This window comes from Rhincodon typus, chromosome 38, assembly GCF_021869965.1.
Source record: "Rhincodon typus isolate 14 chromosome 38, sRhiTyp1.1, whole genome shotgun sequence".
NCBI classification, from domain to species: domain Eukaryota; kingdom Metazoa; phylum Chordata; class Chondrichthyes; order Orectolobiformes; family Rhincodontidae; genus Rhincodon; species Rhincodon typus.
In genome coordinates, this window is record NC_063369.1 from 20,383,887 (window position 1) to 20,397,647 (window position 13,761).

General features: G+C 40.0%; 1 protein-coding gene across 1 annotated transcript in view; it reads left to right on the forward strand.

Annotated features, from left to right (window-relative positions):
- The window catches only part of map2k7 (mitogen-activated protein kinase kinase 7), a 113,300-nt gene extending 99,845 nt beyond the window's left edge, over positions 1-13,455 (forward strand). Inside the window, exon 9 of the mRNA XM_048617853.1 lies at positions 2,291-13,455. Coding sequence (XP_048473810.1) covers positions 2,291-2,428 — 138 coding nt within the window. The 3' untranslated portion in view covers positions 2,429-13,455. The remainder of the gene's footprint in view (positions 1-2,290) is intronic.
- Positions 13,456-13,761: the final 306 nt, after the last annotated feature.

Below are 13,761 nucleotides of genomic sequence, written 5' to 3' on the forward strand. Positions count from 1 at the left end.
TTCTTCAGCATTTCTGAAGAAGGGTCCAGACCCGAAACGTCAGCTTTCCTGATCCTCTGATGCTGCTTGGCCTGCTGTGTTCATCCAGCTCTACACCTTGTTATCTAAGAAATATCACTTGTACTGGTTCTGGATATTGTGGTCATCTAAGTAGATCACATTTAGGTGATCCTAATGTAACTAGCTTTAGTGTAAGGGTATATTTTATAAAGTACAAAGATGAGAATGTTTGATGAGGAAGAAGGTGAAAAACAACCTTTCCTGCATTATACAAAATATTGGTAGTGAGAGACTAGATTAACAAAGGGAAATATTTAAAGAGGAGAAGGAAAGGATGCACACAAAGTATGTTCCAAGAAGGGAAAAGAAGTGTTTTCAACTGGGAACCTATGGATGAATGATTTGGGCATATTCCATGAATTTTTTAAAAATGCATTCTCGGAGCTGTTAATTTAGAAAGTTAAGAGTAAATATATGGAAAAGAGGAAAACTGCCACAGAAGTTGAAAGACTGAGAGAATACGAGAGAAAAACAGTTAAGATACCAAAAGACAGTATTTTTACAGACATTTTGACAGGGAGAGGATAGTCTGTGTTGTTGAGTCACTATGAGAGTCCTAGTGTAAGAAAGGCAGATTTATTAAATTATAAACATGCTGAGTTTTCAAGGTGGATTTTGAAATTGTATCCCCCTCAATGAAGAGTATAAAGTGGATAATGGAGATGATTATTATAGGGCTGGAGAATGGGTGTAGCTGGGTAGCTTTTTAGGGAGCTGGTACAGACACGATGAGTCAAATAGCCTCCTTCTGTACTGTAATTTCTATGATATGATAAAGAAATTTTACTTAGAGAACTTACTGAAATGTAAGGACCTGATTGATCACCAGTGACCCTGGGGAAGCTCTGGGAAGTTCTGAAAGCTTAGTTTGAAGTTGTTCAGAGTTCTTTAAATAGGGAATTTTGCAAGAGGAGTGGAGAGCAGGAAATGGAGCTCTTGTCTTTGAGTTATCATGCACATGGCACATGAAGCCATTCGATTTATTGAGTGTGTGTCAGCTCTCTGTAGAGTAATTCATGCAGTTGCATTCCTTCATTCTGGATCCATTACCCCGTAAATTTATTTCCTTCAAATGCCCATTCAATTTCCTTTGAAATCATTAATCATCTCTGCTTCCACCACCCTTGTGAGCAGCAAACTCCAAGTCCTTACCTGAGGCATGGAGTGGAGGCCAAAATCCATTCAGGTCATTCTTGGAAAATCCAATCCAAATATCTGTCTATCTCAGCCATAAATGTCCTTGCGTAAGGGTCCCCACAGCCCTTGGGGATAGAGAATTCCAATGATATCAAGTCTGAAGAAATTTTCCGTTATGTCTGCTCTAAATGATTGACCACTTATCTTGAGACTGTGTATCCCGTATTTCAAGTTTCTCCAGCAAGTGAAAACAACCTCTTAATATCTATCCTGTCAAGCCCCTTCAGAATCACGGAGGTTTTGATGAGATTGCCTTTCATTATTCTAAACTCCAGAGGCTGTAGTCTCAATTTACTAAGTCTCTCAACATAGGACAGCTCTCTCAGCCCAGGAGCTAACCTAATAAATCTTAACTGTTTTACCACCAATGCAAGTATATCCTACCCTGAATATAGAGATTAATACTTACTTAAGTGTGGTCTCAACAAAACCCTTGCATAAATTGCAAGACTTTATTATGCTTGTATCTCAATTCCCAGCATGCCATATGTTTCCTACTGCTCAATGAACCTGTATGTTAGCTTATTGTTGTCCTTGTGTGAGTACACAAAAGTCTCTCTGAACATCAATGTTTAAAGTTGCTCACTTTCCTCTTCTTCCTACCGAAGTTAATAGTCTCAAAGTTCAGATGTTATCTGCCATCTGTTAACACTCTTAACCTGTCTATATCTTTTTACAGTCTCTTTGCATCCTCCTCATAACTTATATTCCTATCATGCTATGTATCATTAAACATTTTTAAGGTAGTGATAGAGAAAGAAAATGAGCCTTAAATGGTAGGATATTAAAAACAAATCTTGCGAGATGTCACTATGATCAGATCCGAGCTTAAGGCAAACAGTGTTCTTGACTTCAGTGTTCAGGCTGCAAGTGTGCAAGACCACAGATGTAGTTTCATTCCCTTGAAAGAATAGAAATTCGGTGGGAGATTTCCTGGGATGTTATCTAGGATGGACACTTGCATGAGTGAAGAAGTTTATGCTTTCTTGTATTCTATTATTGACTTGAACAACCTCCTCTTCTGTCACTGCAGGAACACAATTTCATTAAACGTTATGAGACATTAGAAGTGGACGTGGCTTCGTGGTTTAAAGAAGTCATGGCAAAGACTGAATCCCCACGAACAAGCAGCATCCTCAGCCAGCAGCACCTCCCCATCTTCTCCAGGTAGCCAGCAGAGCAGCAAATGGACATGCAGGGGACAGGAGAGGGAATTGGAATCGGCAAGTCACCGCCAGCACCCATGCCATCAAGTCAAGGCTCCTGAGACCAAGGAATTGTACTTAGCCTATCTATGGTCTTTCTGTCTAGTGTTGTGATCTTTTCAATTGACTGAGGAGTGTGGGCTGTTGTGCTTTGAAGAGCAAATAAGGAAAGGTGTCACGTGCCACATCTTGAACTGAGGTTTTGTCTCATTGCTACTGTGAAAAGCTGACATGCTGCCGTTAACTTCTGCCCTTCCCCTTTAACCTCTCCTCACAGAATACATGGTCATTGCACGCTGCAGAGGAATTGCAACTTTATATAGTGTTTAAATATTACCGGGTTATGCACTGTGATCAAGGAAAGCAAAGGATTTTACCTAATTTATTAAATCTGAAAGTTGAAAGTGTAGCTGATGTGAACTCTCGATGTATTAGTGTGCAGGCACCTGTGTTATTATGATAGTTTAGTGTGTTTCAAACGCATGAGAAACTGCTGCTTAATTTTATTTCAAACAATGACAAGGGTTCATATCTGAGAGGCTTGCAGAATTGCTCTTCGCAGTGAAAGTCTGCCAGAATATACCAAACCATTTTGCTTGGGTATTTTTTTTCTTCTTGTTTGTTTTGATGCAGTGTGAGATGATGCACGCCCGATGCCAATACTGGGGTTCACCAATACTGGGTGATAAATGTCAGACTATGAAACATTTCGGAAACAGCATCCATGGGCAACTGAAGAGATTGGGTAAACTGTCAGCGCTGCTGCAGTCTCAAATCGCATGTGTGCTGGCAATTTATATATTTTTTTCAGACTCTGCATAGTTATTGCTGTACGTACGGGTGCCAGTGTAATTTGGGTATTATGCCAGTGACGCAGTTGCCACTGGTTTTCCTCATGGTTGATAAATGCAACCCATTGTCAAGCTTAATTGGTGATTTGTTTTTTAAACCTGGGAGCAAATGGGGGAATGATTGTGAATCCTGACAAACCTCTGTGATTTCTCTGCACTTGCCTCTAATATATTCACTGCCAGGATGCACTACAGCTGATTATTTCAGTTTCCTTTTGGTTCCTAACTATTACAGTTGTATAGAACTTTTTAGTTAGGCCACATTTGGAATATTGTGTACAGTTCTGGTCGCCACTCTACAAGAAGGATGTGGGGGGCATTGGAGAGAGTACAGAAATGGGGTGTTGTCTGGTTTGGAGAGTATTAGCTATGAGGAGAGATTGAACAAACTTGGCTTGTGTTCACTTGAACGTTGAAGGATGAGGAACAACCTAATGGAAGTTTAGAAAACTATGAGAGGCATGCAGGGAATGGATACTTGGAGTCTCTTTCCCAGGGAAGAAATGTCAATTTTTAGGGGGCATAGTTTTAAGTTAAAAGGGGGTAAGTTTCAAGGAGATGAGAGAGGCAGGCTTTTTTACACGGGATGTTAAGTGCCTGGAATGCATTGCCAGAGGTGGTGATGGAGGCAGTTACAATAGCAACGCTTAAGAGGCATCTGACAAATATATGAATAGGCAGGGAATAGACGGATATGGACCACATAGAGACAAAAGGTTTTTAGTTTAGAAAGACATGTGTCAGTGCAGTCTTGGTAGGCCGAAGGCCTGTATCTTCTGTCTTTGTTTTTGACACCAGCTTAGGTGGTGGTTTGCTGTTTGAAAAGTTGCAGCTGTCAATGAAAAGCTTTACAAAGCTGTCAGACCAGGTCCTGTCAGCAGCCTTCTATTTGTTGCCTGGTTTGGTTAGAAACCCCTGTAGGCTAATGAGCTGTCATCTCATTTTTAATTTTCTTCAGTCAGTTTTGAAACAAGCTGAAACACAAGTTGGCGTATGGCAATAAGGGTTTGTGCTTATCTCACACAGTTTATATCTGGGATTGGTCTGTTCCTTTGAGGTCTAATACAGGGAGAATAAAGCATACTACACAGTTGAATTCAGCTAGCATTGTTATTGTGTTTTGCGACTTCGATATTCTGGCATTAAATTGCCTGTTCCTTGGGCCATTCTGGCACATTGAAATCAAGTTATGATACTGAAGTACTGATTATGAACTAGTTTCAGTTGGTTGCAATATCAAACCAATTAAATCACTTATCTTAATCTTTAACATTGAAATTGTCCAAATTGCAAGTTGTGACTTTGAAGATTTATGTAAAATCATGTCAGTTGGGTTTTTTTTTATTATTTCGCTCTGACTTTATCCTTTCCCAAAATGGCCTTGACACATCAGGATTAAATCGTGGAGCTGGCCTGAGCACCCAAGATTTCCCAGTCACATTTGTGCTGGGCTAGTATTCCCAGTGCAATCCTATAGAATATTTCTATTAATTAAATTGACCCAGCATTATCAGTTCTGAATCAGTCTGTATTGTACACTGGTTCATTGTGAACAGAGCCACACTGTATTAACATTCAGTCCCCGGCACACTTTTGTGGCATTTTCAGGTCCAATCTTTAGTCTGCTTTTGAGCAAGTAGGTTGCTTCACCAAATAATATGATAATTTTTGTTTATGTGCAAATATTTTAGGAGAAGAAAATTAAAGACTATAACATTGGAACAATGTCTGCTTACCCCGGTGCCTTGTAACTGGAACATGTAATTCCTCTTTCAACACCCAGCCCCCTCCCTTCACCGTACCTAGATTTGGGGAAGCTGAAAAGTTGAACTTCAATTTCATCCTGACTGTAATTTGGACGAGCAAGAACCTGTGTATTTCATTTATTGATGGGAGTTAGTGTTTGTTGGGGTTGTGGATTTGGTTAGGCCACAGAAAGAGGGCTGAGGGAAAGCAGTAAATAACAGAGAGAACAGGACATGAATTTGAATGGGTTGTTCAAATGTGAAGAGTGGTGACAGTGACTGTTTGTGATGATGGTATCTTTTGGAAGTCACTATTCTATGGGCTACGCAAACAGCGTGTCTATTTATCCTCTCTCTAGATTACCGGTATGGGTTATGTTGCAAAGTAGGATGAAGAAGAGACCCTACAAATGCTTTTACCAAATTCAATTTATTCCTGGGAGCAGATAAGAGCAAGGAATAAATTTAAGCATGATTAAGGGGTGGCACAGTGGCTCAGTGGCTAGCACTACTGCCTCACAGCACCAGAACCCGGGTCCCATTCCAGCTTTGAGTAACTGTCTGTGTGGAGTTTGCACATTCTCCCGGTATCTGTGTGGGTTTCCTCCGGATGATCTGGTTTTCTCCCACAGTCCAAAGATAGTGGTTTGGCCATGCTAAGTTGCCCATAGTGTTCAGGGATGTACAGCCTAGTTGAATTAGCCATGATAAATGCAGGGTTATAGGGATAGGATGGGGGTGGGGCAATGTAGATCTGGGTGGGCTGCTCTTCGGAGGGTCTTTGTGGACTTAATGGGCTGAATGGCCTGCTTCCGCACAGTACGGATTCTATGATATCTGCTTTTTCCTGCTGTGCTGTTTTTTGTTCTTTGCACGTTCATAAGAAATGCTTCTTAGGTCAACTTTCAGATACAATGTGTGGAGTTTACCAAACAATGAAGTCCATTTGGTGGTTTCAAATATACAGCAAATTTATTGGCGTGGAAACTGGAGATCAGATGTTAAGAATTGAGATTGATTATGGTCAGAATACCTTAAGCAATTGGCTAGACAGGATAGTTGTGGGAGGGTATTTTTCTGACTGGAGGTCTGTGTGCATTGGTGTCCCACAAGGATCAGTGCTGGGATCTCTGTTTTTTGTAATGTATATGAAAATGTAGGTGATCTGAATAGTAAGTTTACTGGTGACACCAAAATTGATGGAATTGTGGATAGTGAAGAAGATTATCTAAGGATACAGCAGGATATGGATCAGTTGGAAAGTTGGACAGAGAAATGGCAGATCAAGTATAAATTGGACATCTGTGAGATGATGCATTTTGGAAGGTCAAAAGCAGAAGTCATGTGATGTGACCAAGCACAGAGTGAAATGCATTGCCTATGCAGCTCCCATTGCTAGCATGTCCAACCAATTCATTACTTCTGCATTAGTCTTCTGGAATACAGGAACTTCGGATGACACCTGTTAGCAACTTGCATCACTGTCTCTACAAACCCTCTGATGTGCTTTATCCACACAGTTTGCTTTTCATAATTTTTTTTCCTCGCTCTGAGTTGAGAATTCAGTCAGAAGTTGCATAAGTGCCCTGATGTACACCTGAGTTGTAACAAATGACCTGTGTAACTGTGTTGGACAACTGGTACACAGAGCTCCCTCCTCCATGATTTGGGATATGCAATTTGATTGACAAGGCAAGCTAGGTTATGTGGGGTAGACGGGAAAGGGAGTTGAGATCATGACCTTATTGATCAGTGGAGCAGACTAGAAGGATCAAATGGCCAATTCCTGCCCCCAATTTTGTGCTCTGACTTGTGTTGTGATTCAAGTTTTTTAGAAACATGAAGCCTTTAAATGTTTCAGTGAATGTAGGGTTAACGTTCATACTTGTTTATTGAACTCTGCCTGTTGAAACAGAGAAAGGACGTGAACAGTAGAGTAGAGACACAACTTTTTGGACCAACTGATCTGTAGGTTCAATGTAAAAGGATAAACATTTAGCAACTGCTGCTGTAGTTAAGCCTCTGTGTGAGAACATGGTTATAATGTTGGATTGCTCAAGTAAAGGTTCAGTTGGATTCACACCAAGGTTATGCAGTCTGTGTTTTCCTTTAGACCGTAATAGTTACAAAGTGCCGCAGTTTGAAATATAAGGGAAAAGGTATGTGAGAAAGTACGGGTAAGTGGGAAGGTACGAGAGCAGAGAAAAATGTATTGAAGAGGGTAACAAGACGAAATGTAGTGGCAATGTAATTTTTATTGATATTTCTGTCTTCTCTTCACATTAACTTGCACAGGGCAGTCTTGAACTAAAAGTCTGTTTTCAAAAATTCAGCTTCCCCCACCCACCCCACCCACCCCACTTTTGCTCCATAAATCCACAGTTATAATACATTGGTAAGATTTGTTTGATAAAGGGATGTCAGTTCAAATGCATAAGAGTGATGGAAACTCATTTGCCCATGGAGTACACTTCAGCCACCCTTCCATCCCCCTCTTCAGTATCATTGTTTATTTTCCTGCTTCAAACCCTCCCTCATGAATAGGAGATGACAGTGAATATTTCCAGCACGTAAAGTCTGCAGATGATAAGCCACTTTTTCATTCTGCGTTAATCCTGAGGAAGGCTCCTGTTGTTCAAGGTGTTTTGCAATAAATGATCTATGCAGGGCAACTGAAAGGAGTTTATAATTTAGGCCTAATAAGATAAGCCGTTTAAAAGAAAAACCAAAGAGAAAATAATTACTGAATAGAAGCTTTGATCTTACTGGGAGTTATATTGCTTTAAAATAGCAGGTTACCTTCTATAAATGATTGTATGGGTGAATCTGCATCATATAACATTGGTTATTTGACTGGTGTTCTCTGCCATTTATATATATATATAAAGGGAACTATGACCAACTAGAAAATCAGAGAATTTTACTGTCACAGAGATGCTGCAAAGCTTTGATGTTGATTTGAAAAAGTACTTTGTGTATTAGTGCACATATATGTACGCAATGCACTTGTATATTTAGTGTGCAGATGCATGTTTATGCACTGCAGTGCAACTTCACAGGCTAAGAAGGTAATGCTTACAATTTGTTTCTGACTGCTAACATCTTACGCTGGCCTCATGTAATGGCGACAGCATTGGGGAGCTGTTTGAGTGTGGAGGACGGGTTCTCAGGTGAAGCAGTCTGCTAATGTTTCACTTTAATTTGGAATCTTCAGTAACGAATGTGTTTTTCAGAGACTGCGAACCCTACCACTGCCGCCTTTCAAATTGGTGAAGACAGATGTGCATGTTCATGATTCTGGTGGATATTGCAACCACAATGTTTACATCAAGTCTACTATGAGGGAGTGAAACCAGGTCATTGCAGAATTTAGACATTTTGTCCATTAGAACAAAATCATAATGGGGAGTAGAAATTTGGAAGTTTTCCTGCAAAAGGCTGAACACTGAAGGTCGTTGGAACTTTCAGGACTGAAATCAAAGGAGTTTTGTTAGGTGAGGGATATGGAGCAAAAACTGAACTAAGTTGCAGGTCAGTCAAAGTCTCAATTAAATGACAGAATAGAGCTCAGGTGTTGAATGGCCTCATTTTGTTTCCCATGTCTCTATTTCCCTTTGCTCAGTAGTCTGTAGGATAAAGTGGAGGGATTCAACTTACCCCTGAATTAGGTGGTGAAGCTCTCTAAATTAACACTATACTTAGGCTGTTTGGTCCTTATTCAAAAACACTATTTTGCCCACCTGAAGACAACATGGATTGGAATGGACTGTAATGGAGGGGTGGGGAAAGGCAGCAAAGGTGGGAAACAAGGAGAGAGGTATTGGGCTACTCTGCTGAGAATTCACCCCTGAATTCAAAAAACATGTTCTGATAAAGCTTTTAGTCCCACAATCTTAAAAACCACTGAGCAGTGTAATGTGAAATCAGAACAGTGCGGGACACATTTCTTGCCAGTTTGACTTAGCTTTCCACAAGTTAATGTTTTTTTAGGCCCCTTTCTGCTGGAGTGCACATCTGTGTGAACAGTTGTTGACTGCACAGCTTGTTAGTAGACATTTGCCTTTATTTAACTGTGTGAGCATATACGCTGTCTCAAACACACACACATGCATGCACATATAGTGCCTTGATTTAATGTGTGTGTAGTTCTCAGAGCCAGTTTCTCCACTCCTCCCAAACACATGCCAGTGGACTTGGTGTGCAGCCCGCATCTAGGGGCCCCAGTACAAAGCCCAGGCGACAATAATAAGAAATGAATCAATCAAAGTCGTTCAATCTTTTGGTTGGTTGGATGTCCTCAAAAACAAAAAAAAATGCAGTTTTATTGCATTTTTATTTTTTTATGCTTTAATTTAGAATAAATTTTTTATTATAATCTCTGCAGTTAACTTCTGACTGCAAAGTCCACACCATTGGCTTATACATTGCATGCATATCACACAGAGACAGCCAAAGTGATCATTACATAGAATAGATTGGCCAGAGAAATAGGATATAGATATTCACAGTATATCGATTGCATGATAGTTTTTAGGGCTTATTATGGTATGTGTTATGTTGGGAAAAGTCCAGTATTTCTCTTGTTGCTAGTAGTGAGATCACTGCAGGGTGTTTAGTAGGTTTTTATGGTATAGGCCAATCTCATTTTACATGTCAGGCAGTAGAGATATTCATTTGTAAAATACCGGGTATAAATAAGAATTTTTCCTTTCTGTATTATTGAAACTGTGTTTGTTAGACTCCATGTTGGAATGTCACGATACAGTGCCAGAGTGATCAGGCTGACTATCGAGTTGATTAGATCCTAGATTTGGGGCAATAAAGTTTATATTTTCATGGGGTTGCCCAGCCTTACTACTTTTTAATAGATGGATTAGATAAGTGCAGCAGCTTTGATGTTGGGAGGGGTAAAGTGAACATGCACAGTGCTGTCCATATTGTCCACAGTATCACCAGGGTGCTGGCCAATGACAGTGGATTAGCACAGCTTAATGCTGCACTTGGTGACCAGAATGCTGTCTCTCACCTCAAATGCCTTGGTTTACATCCACTCCCTACTTCCTCGTTTTTACTCCAAACCCCATTTCATCAACCTTCTTGCCAAGCCCCTCAACTCTCTCTTGTCTCTCTCTCTGTCGTTTGCGCTTTCCCTCTGTCTCAAGTGATTATGCCTAGACATCATTCAAATTGTTCTGGTTCACTCAAGACAGCAGTTGTCATGAGGTCGCCCACATACACAAGGTTTCTCTCACCACTAATCTCCAGATTTAATGCCTACTTTACTGACCAGCAAATACCCTGATGTTTACTCTTGGCAATAATCGATAGTCGCTGACGATTTGGCCAGGGAATGGGGCTGTTGGGGAGAGGATGAACTCATTCCCAATGTCATATGTTGTAGTGGAGCCTGATCACTGTAGCCACCTAGAGTGACAACCAGTTGTATTCAGCACTAGCTGAATAAAGTGAAGCTGTTACACATGGATGTAAACAAACTTGAATGGTAGGAAATTGCTTATTATGTGGCTCTTGCATGAATAATGTTTTATTTAAAAAAAACTTAAAAAGCTATAATAGATCATTTCTATTTATTTCGTGTTTCATGTGAGTAGTACAGTGAATGCGTGAGTGGATTCTATCCCATTGTATTTTATGACATTATGTTGTGAAGATCTCAGGACTTTGAGAAGAGCTCGTTCTGACATTGGCTGTACAGATTCTTCCTTTGTAATACAGACCCCACATGTTTTCCACTCCTTGGTTTCACGTGTGCAGAGTTTAATTCTCCCTGATGCCTCAGCCAGTGAGATATAAAACTCATCAGAGTCTTTAGGCTTAGTTCAGCAAGGAAAGAGATTGAATTGCACTAGACCTCTGTGTTTCCTTGTATCCTGTCTCCTCTTCAAATAAAAGCAAAATAGAGCAGATACTGAAAATCTAAAACAAAGACAGAGAATGCTGGAGAAACTCAGTAGGTCTAGCAGTGTCCCTGGAAAGTGAAACCAAGTGAACGTTTTGAGTCCAGTATGACACTTTTTCAGTTGTTATTAATGATTTTCTAAAGGCATTCTCTATTCACCACTGCCTCCCCCACCCCATTCCTCATTTGAGGCCAGCAAGAAAAGGAAAATGTCCCAAAGTGACACCTATGGTGGGAGGAGGCTGACCTTGAGCTCAGGTATTTGGCCTCTCCACATTTAACTTCCCTCTAAATTGTGACATTGCTCAAGAATAAAATGAGGCATTAAAACAGTAAAGTCCCCTCTGTGAGCAGAGCTCAGTTCCAGCTGCTAATCTGTTTTTGCTAAACTAAGATTAAGGAAAGATATTGGGTCTGTTTTTACTTCTTGGGAATGTATGCACATTGAATCTAAAAGTCAGAATTGTGTGTTTCCGTGTTTTATGTATACATTTATTGCGTTATATTTTTCCTTTTGGACATTTTGAGTTGAAATCATTAGCAAAGATAGACTTGCTCTTATGTGACACCTGGTCACAGTGTGTCACAAGGTGTGGCACCTGGTCACTGTGAGTGCTCGCTTCCAAAACATCCTGTTGGAGTGATCGCCTTTTGATCAGGAATATAATTAACCATTGAGTAGCAGAGCTGTATGTTAGAAAGCATTTGGTTTTGATTCATTGTAGCTGAGGGGTAGTGGGGAAATGCTACAATTATTATCAGTGTCCCAAGGGTCATAGTGGATTTGGAGAGGGTGTATGAGCACATGGAGGGAAAAAATGGAACTCCTCCTCCTTATTTCTATCCAGCACCCTATATTGGATATATGTGTGTGTGTGTTTGGTGAAGAAAGATGATCATGTTTGCAATTAATTGACTGCTCTATAGACAATCAATGGTTAGTTTCACTGACACTTAATCGCATACACACAGACAATCACATTGGCACACATGCACACACATACATTTGCACACATGCATGGATAAACCGATACCTTCATATTCTCTCTCTTTCATGCATGTGTGCGCACACTCTCTCATTCTCTCACAAGCAGACTCACCCAAGTGGACATATAATGACTCTGGCATGAGGCTACAGGATGTTGGGCTCCCCGGGAGTCATACCTATTGAGGAGGGTGGGATATGGTGAAAAGATTCACAAGTATTGTATGAAGAATTGGAGTTTAGGTATTTTTAATCAACCTATTAAGATGTACATTGACCCATCCCTAGAACAGTGAGACTTGAAGCCAGGCCATACAGATCAGAGGTAGGGACTTAACCACTGTGCCACAAAACCCAGAATTAGAGTTTACCCAATGTTCCCCACTGAGAATAGCTGATTATGATGCCAATAACTGCCTTTTGTTTCCTTTTCTCAAAATCCCCAAGCAATCAGTTGTTGGAAGTTAACACCATGTCAGACTTTAGCTGAGAACAGGATAAGGTTAGCTGTGATACTCTCGACAAGTTGTAAAAAAAGAGTTCTTGGCAAGTCTCTCGAATCCCTCCACTTGAATGGCTCTTACTCTCAGTTGAATATGTATTTGTGTTGCAAATTCTGCCCTCTCTCTCTGGCTCAAGGTATGCCAAATAACTTTTATAATTTCATGAAACATGTTTGACTCTCCTTCCACCTGGTTTCACGCATCTAAACCGGACTGAAAGCCGTTATTCCATGGGGTAGAGAGGGAGAGCAGCAGAAAGGTTCAAGCTTAAAATATGTAAAAATGATTTTCTGTCATTTTATTGCAACGTTTTTACACCAAAAGACAATTTTAATTCTGATGTTTATTTTTTCATTGTATTTTTTTTTAAAATAGAGCAAAACACTGTAAAACCCCAAATATTTGTGACGTAATTACTTGATGAGTTGCACACTGGTCTTTCACATTAGAATGGTGAAGCCCTTTGTGAAAGAAATGGATAGCTAGACATGTTAAGGGATATTTCCCCATGCAATTACTTCTCTGAATAGCCAGTGCATAGCAGAATAAATTCCATCTGTCCAAACTAAGGTGCAGCTCTCAAGCTACTGTCTGAATATAATCGATAAACACTGGTTAAAAAATTGTTTTTGACAAATTAACTGCTTTAAGCTAGCCACAAATATTTTTGGTTTTGCAGTGATTGCTGAAATGAGCAGATTTCAAGCTCTTTATCCTCTAGTTCTTGCTTGAACATATTCCTCAGAACAAAGGACAAAGCATAGGCTTTGCAGAGAGAAGGTTGCATTTGGTGTAATACAGGAGCAGGAAAATTATCTGAAAAAGAATGCTACATGGGAATGGTTTGATTTGACATTTTAAAGACTTAATCATTTTAGACCAGGGACTTGCAAGTGAATCAATTAATTTAGCGTTATGGACACCCAAAACGATTGTATTTTTAAACTCTTTCCAATGTAAACATCAGTAAAAAAAAAATGTACTTTCCATCCCAGCAGTGTGATCTCTCTGTCTTTTTGCAACATTATTGTTCAATAGAGCAAGTTTTGCAGGCAGTTAGATTCTTGACTTTAACTGTGGATCATTTACTGCATTATTTTCCCACCTCCCAGCTGCATCAACACAGCTTTGTAGCAAGTATTCTGGCACATTCTGTACAGTCCAGTACTCCCTCAGTGAAGTATTAGTTAAGTGTCTGCTGTCAGGTGGAAGTACTGATCCATGCATGATAACTAAGAACAGTATAATTATTTTTAGGGAATTAAAAACCCATTGAAGTCCCAAGCAGCTTAATT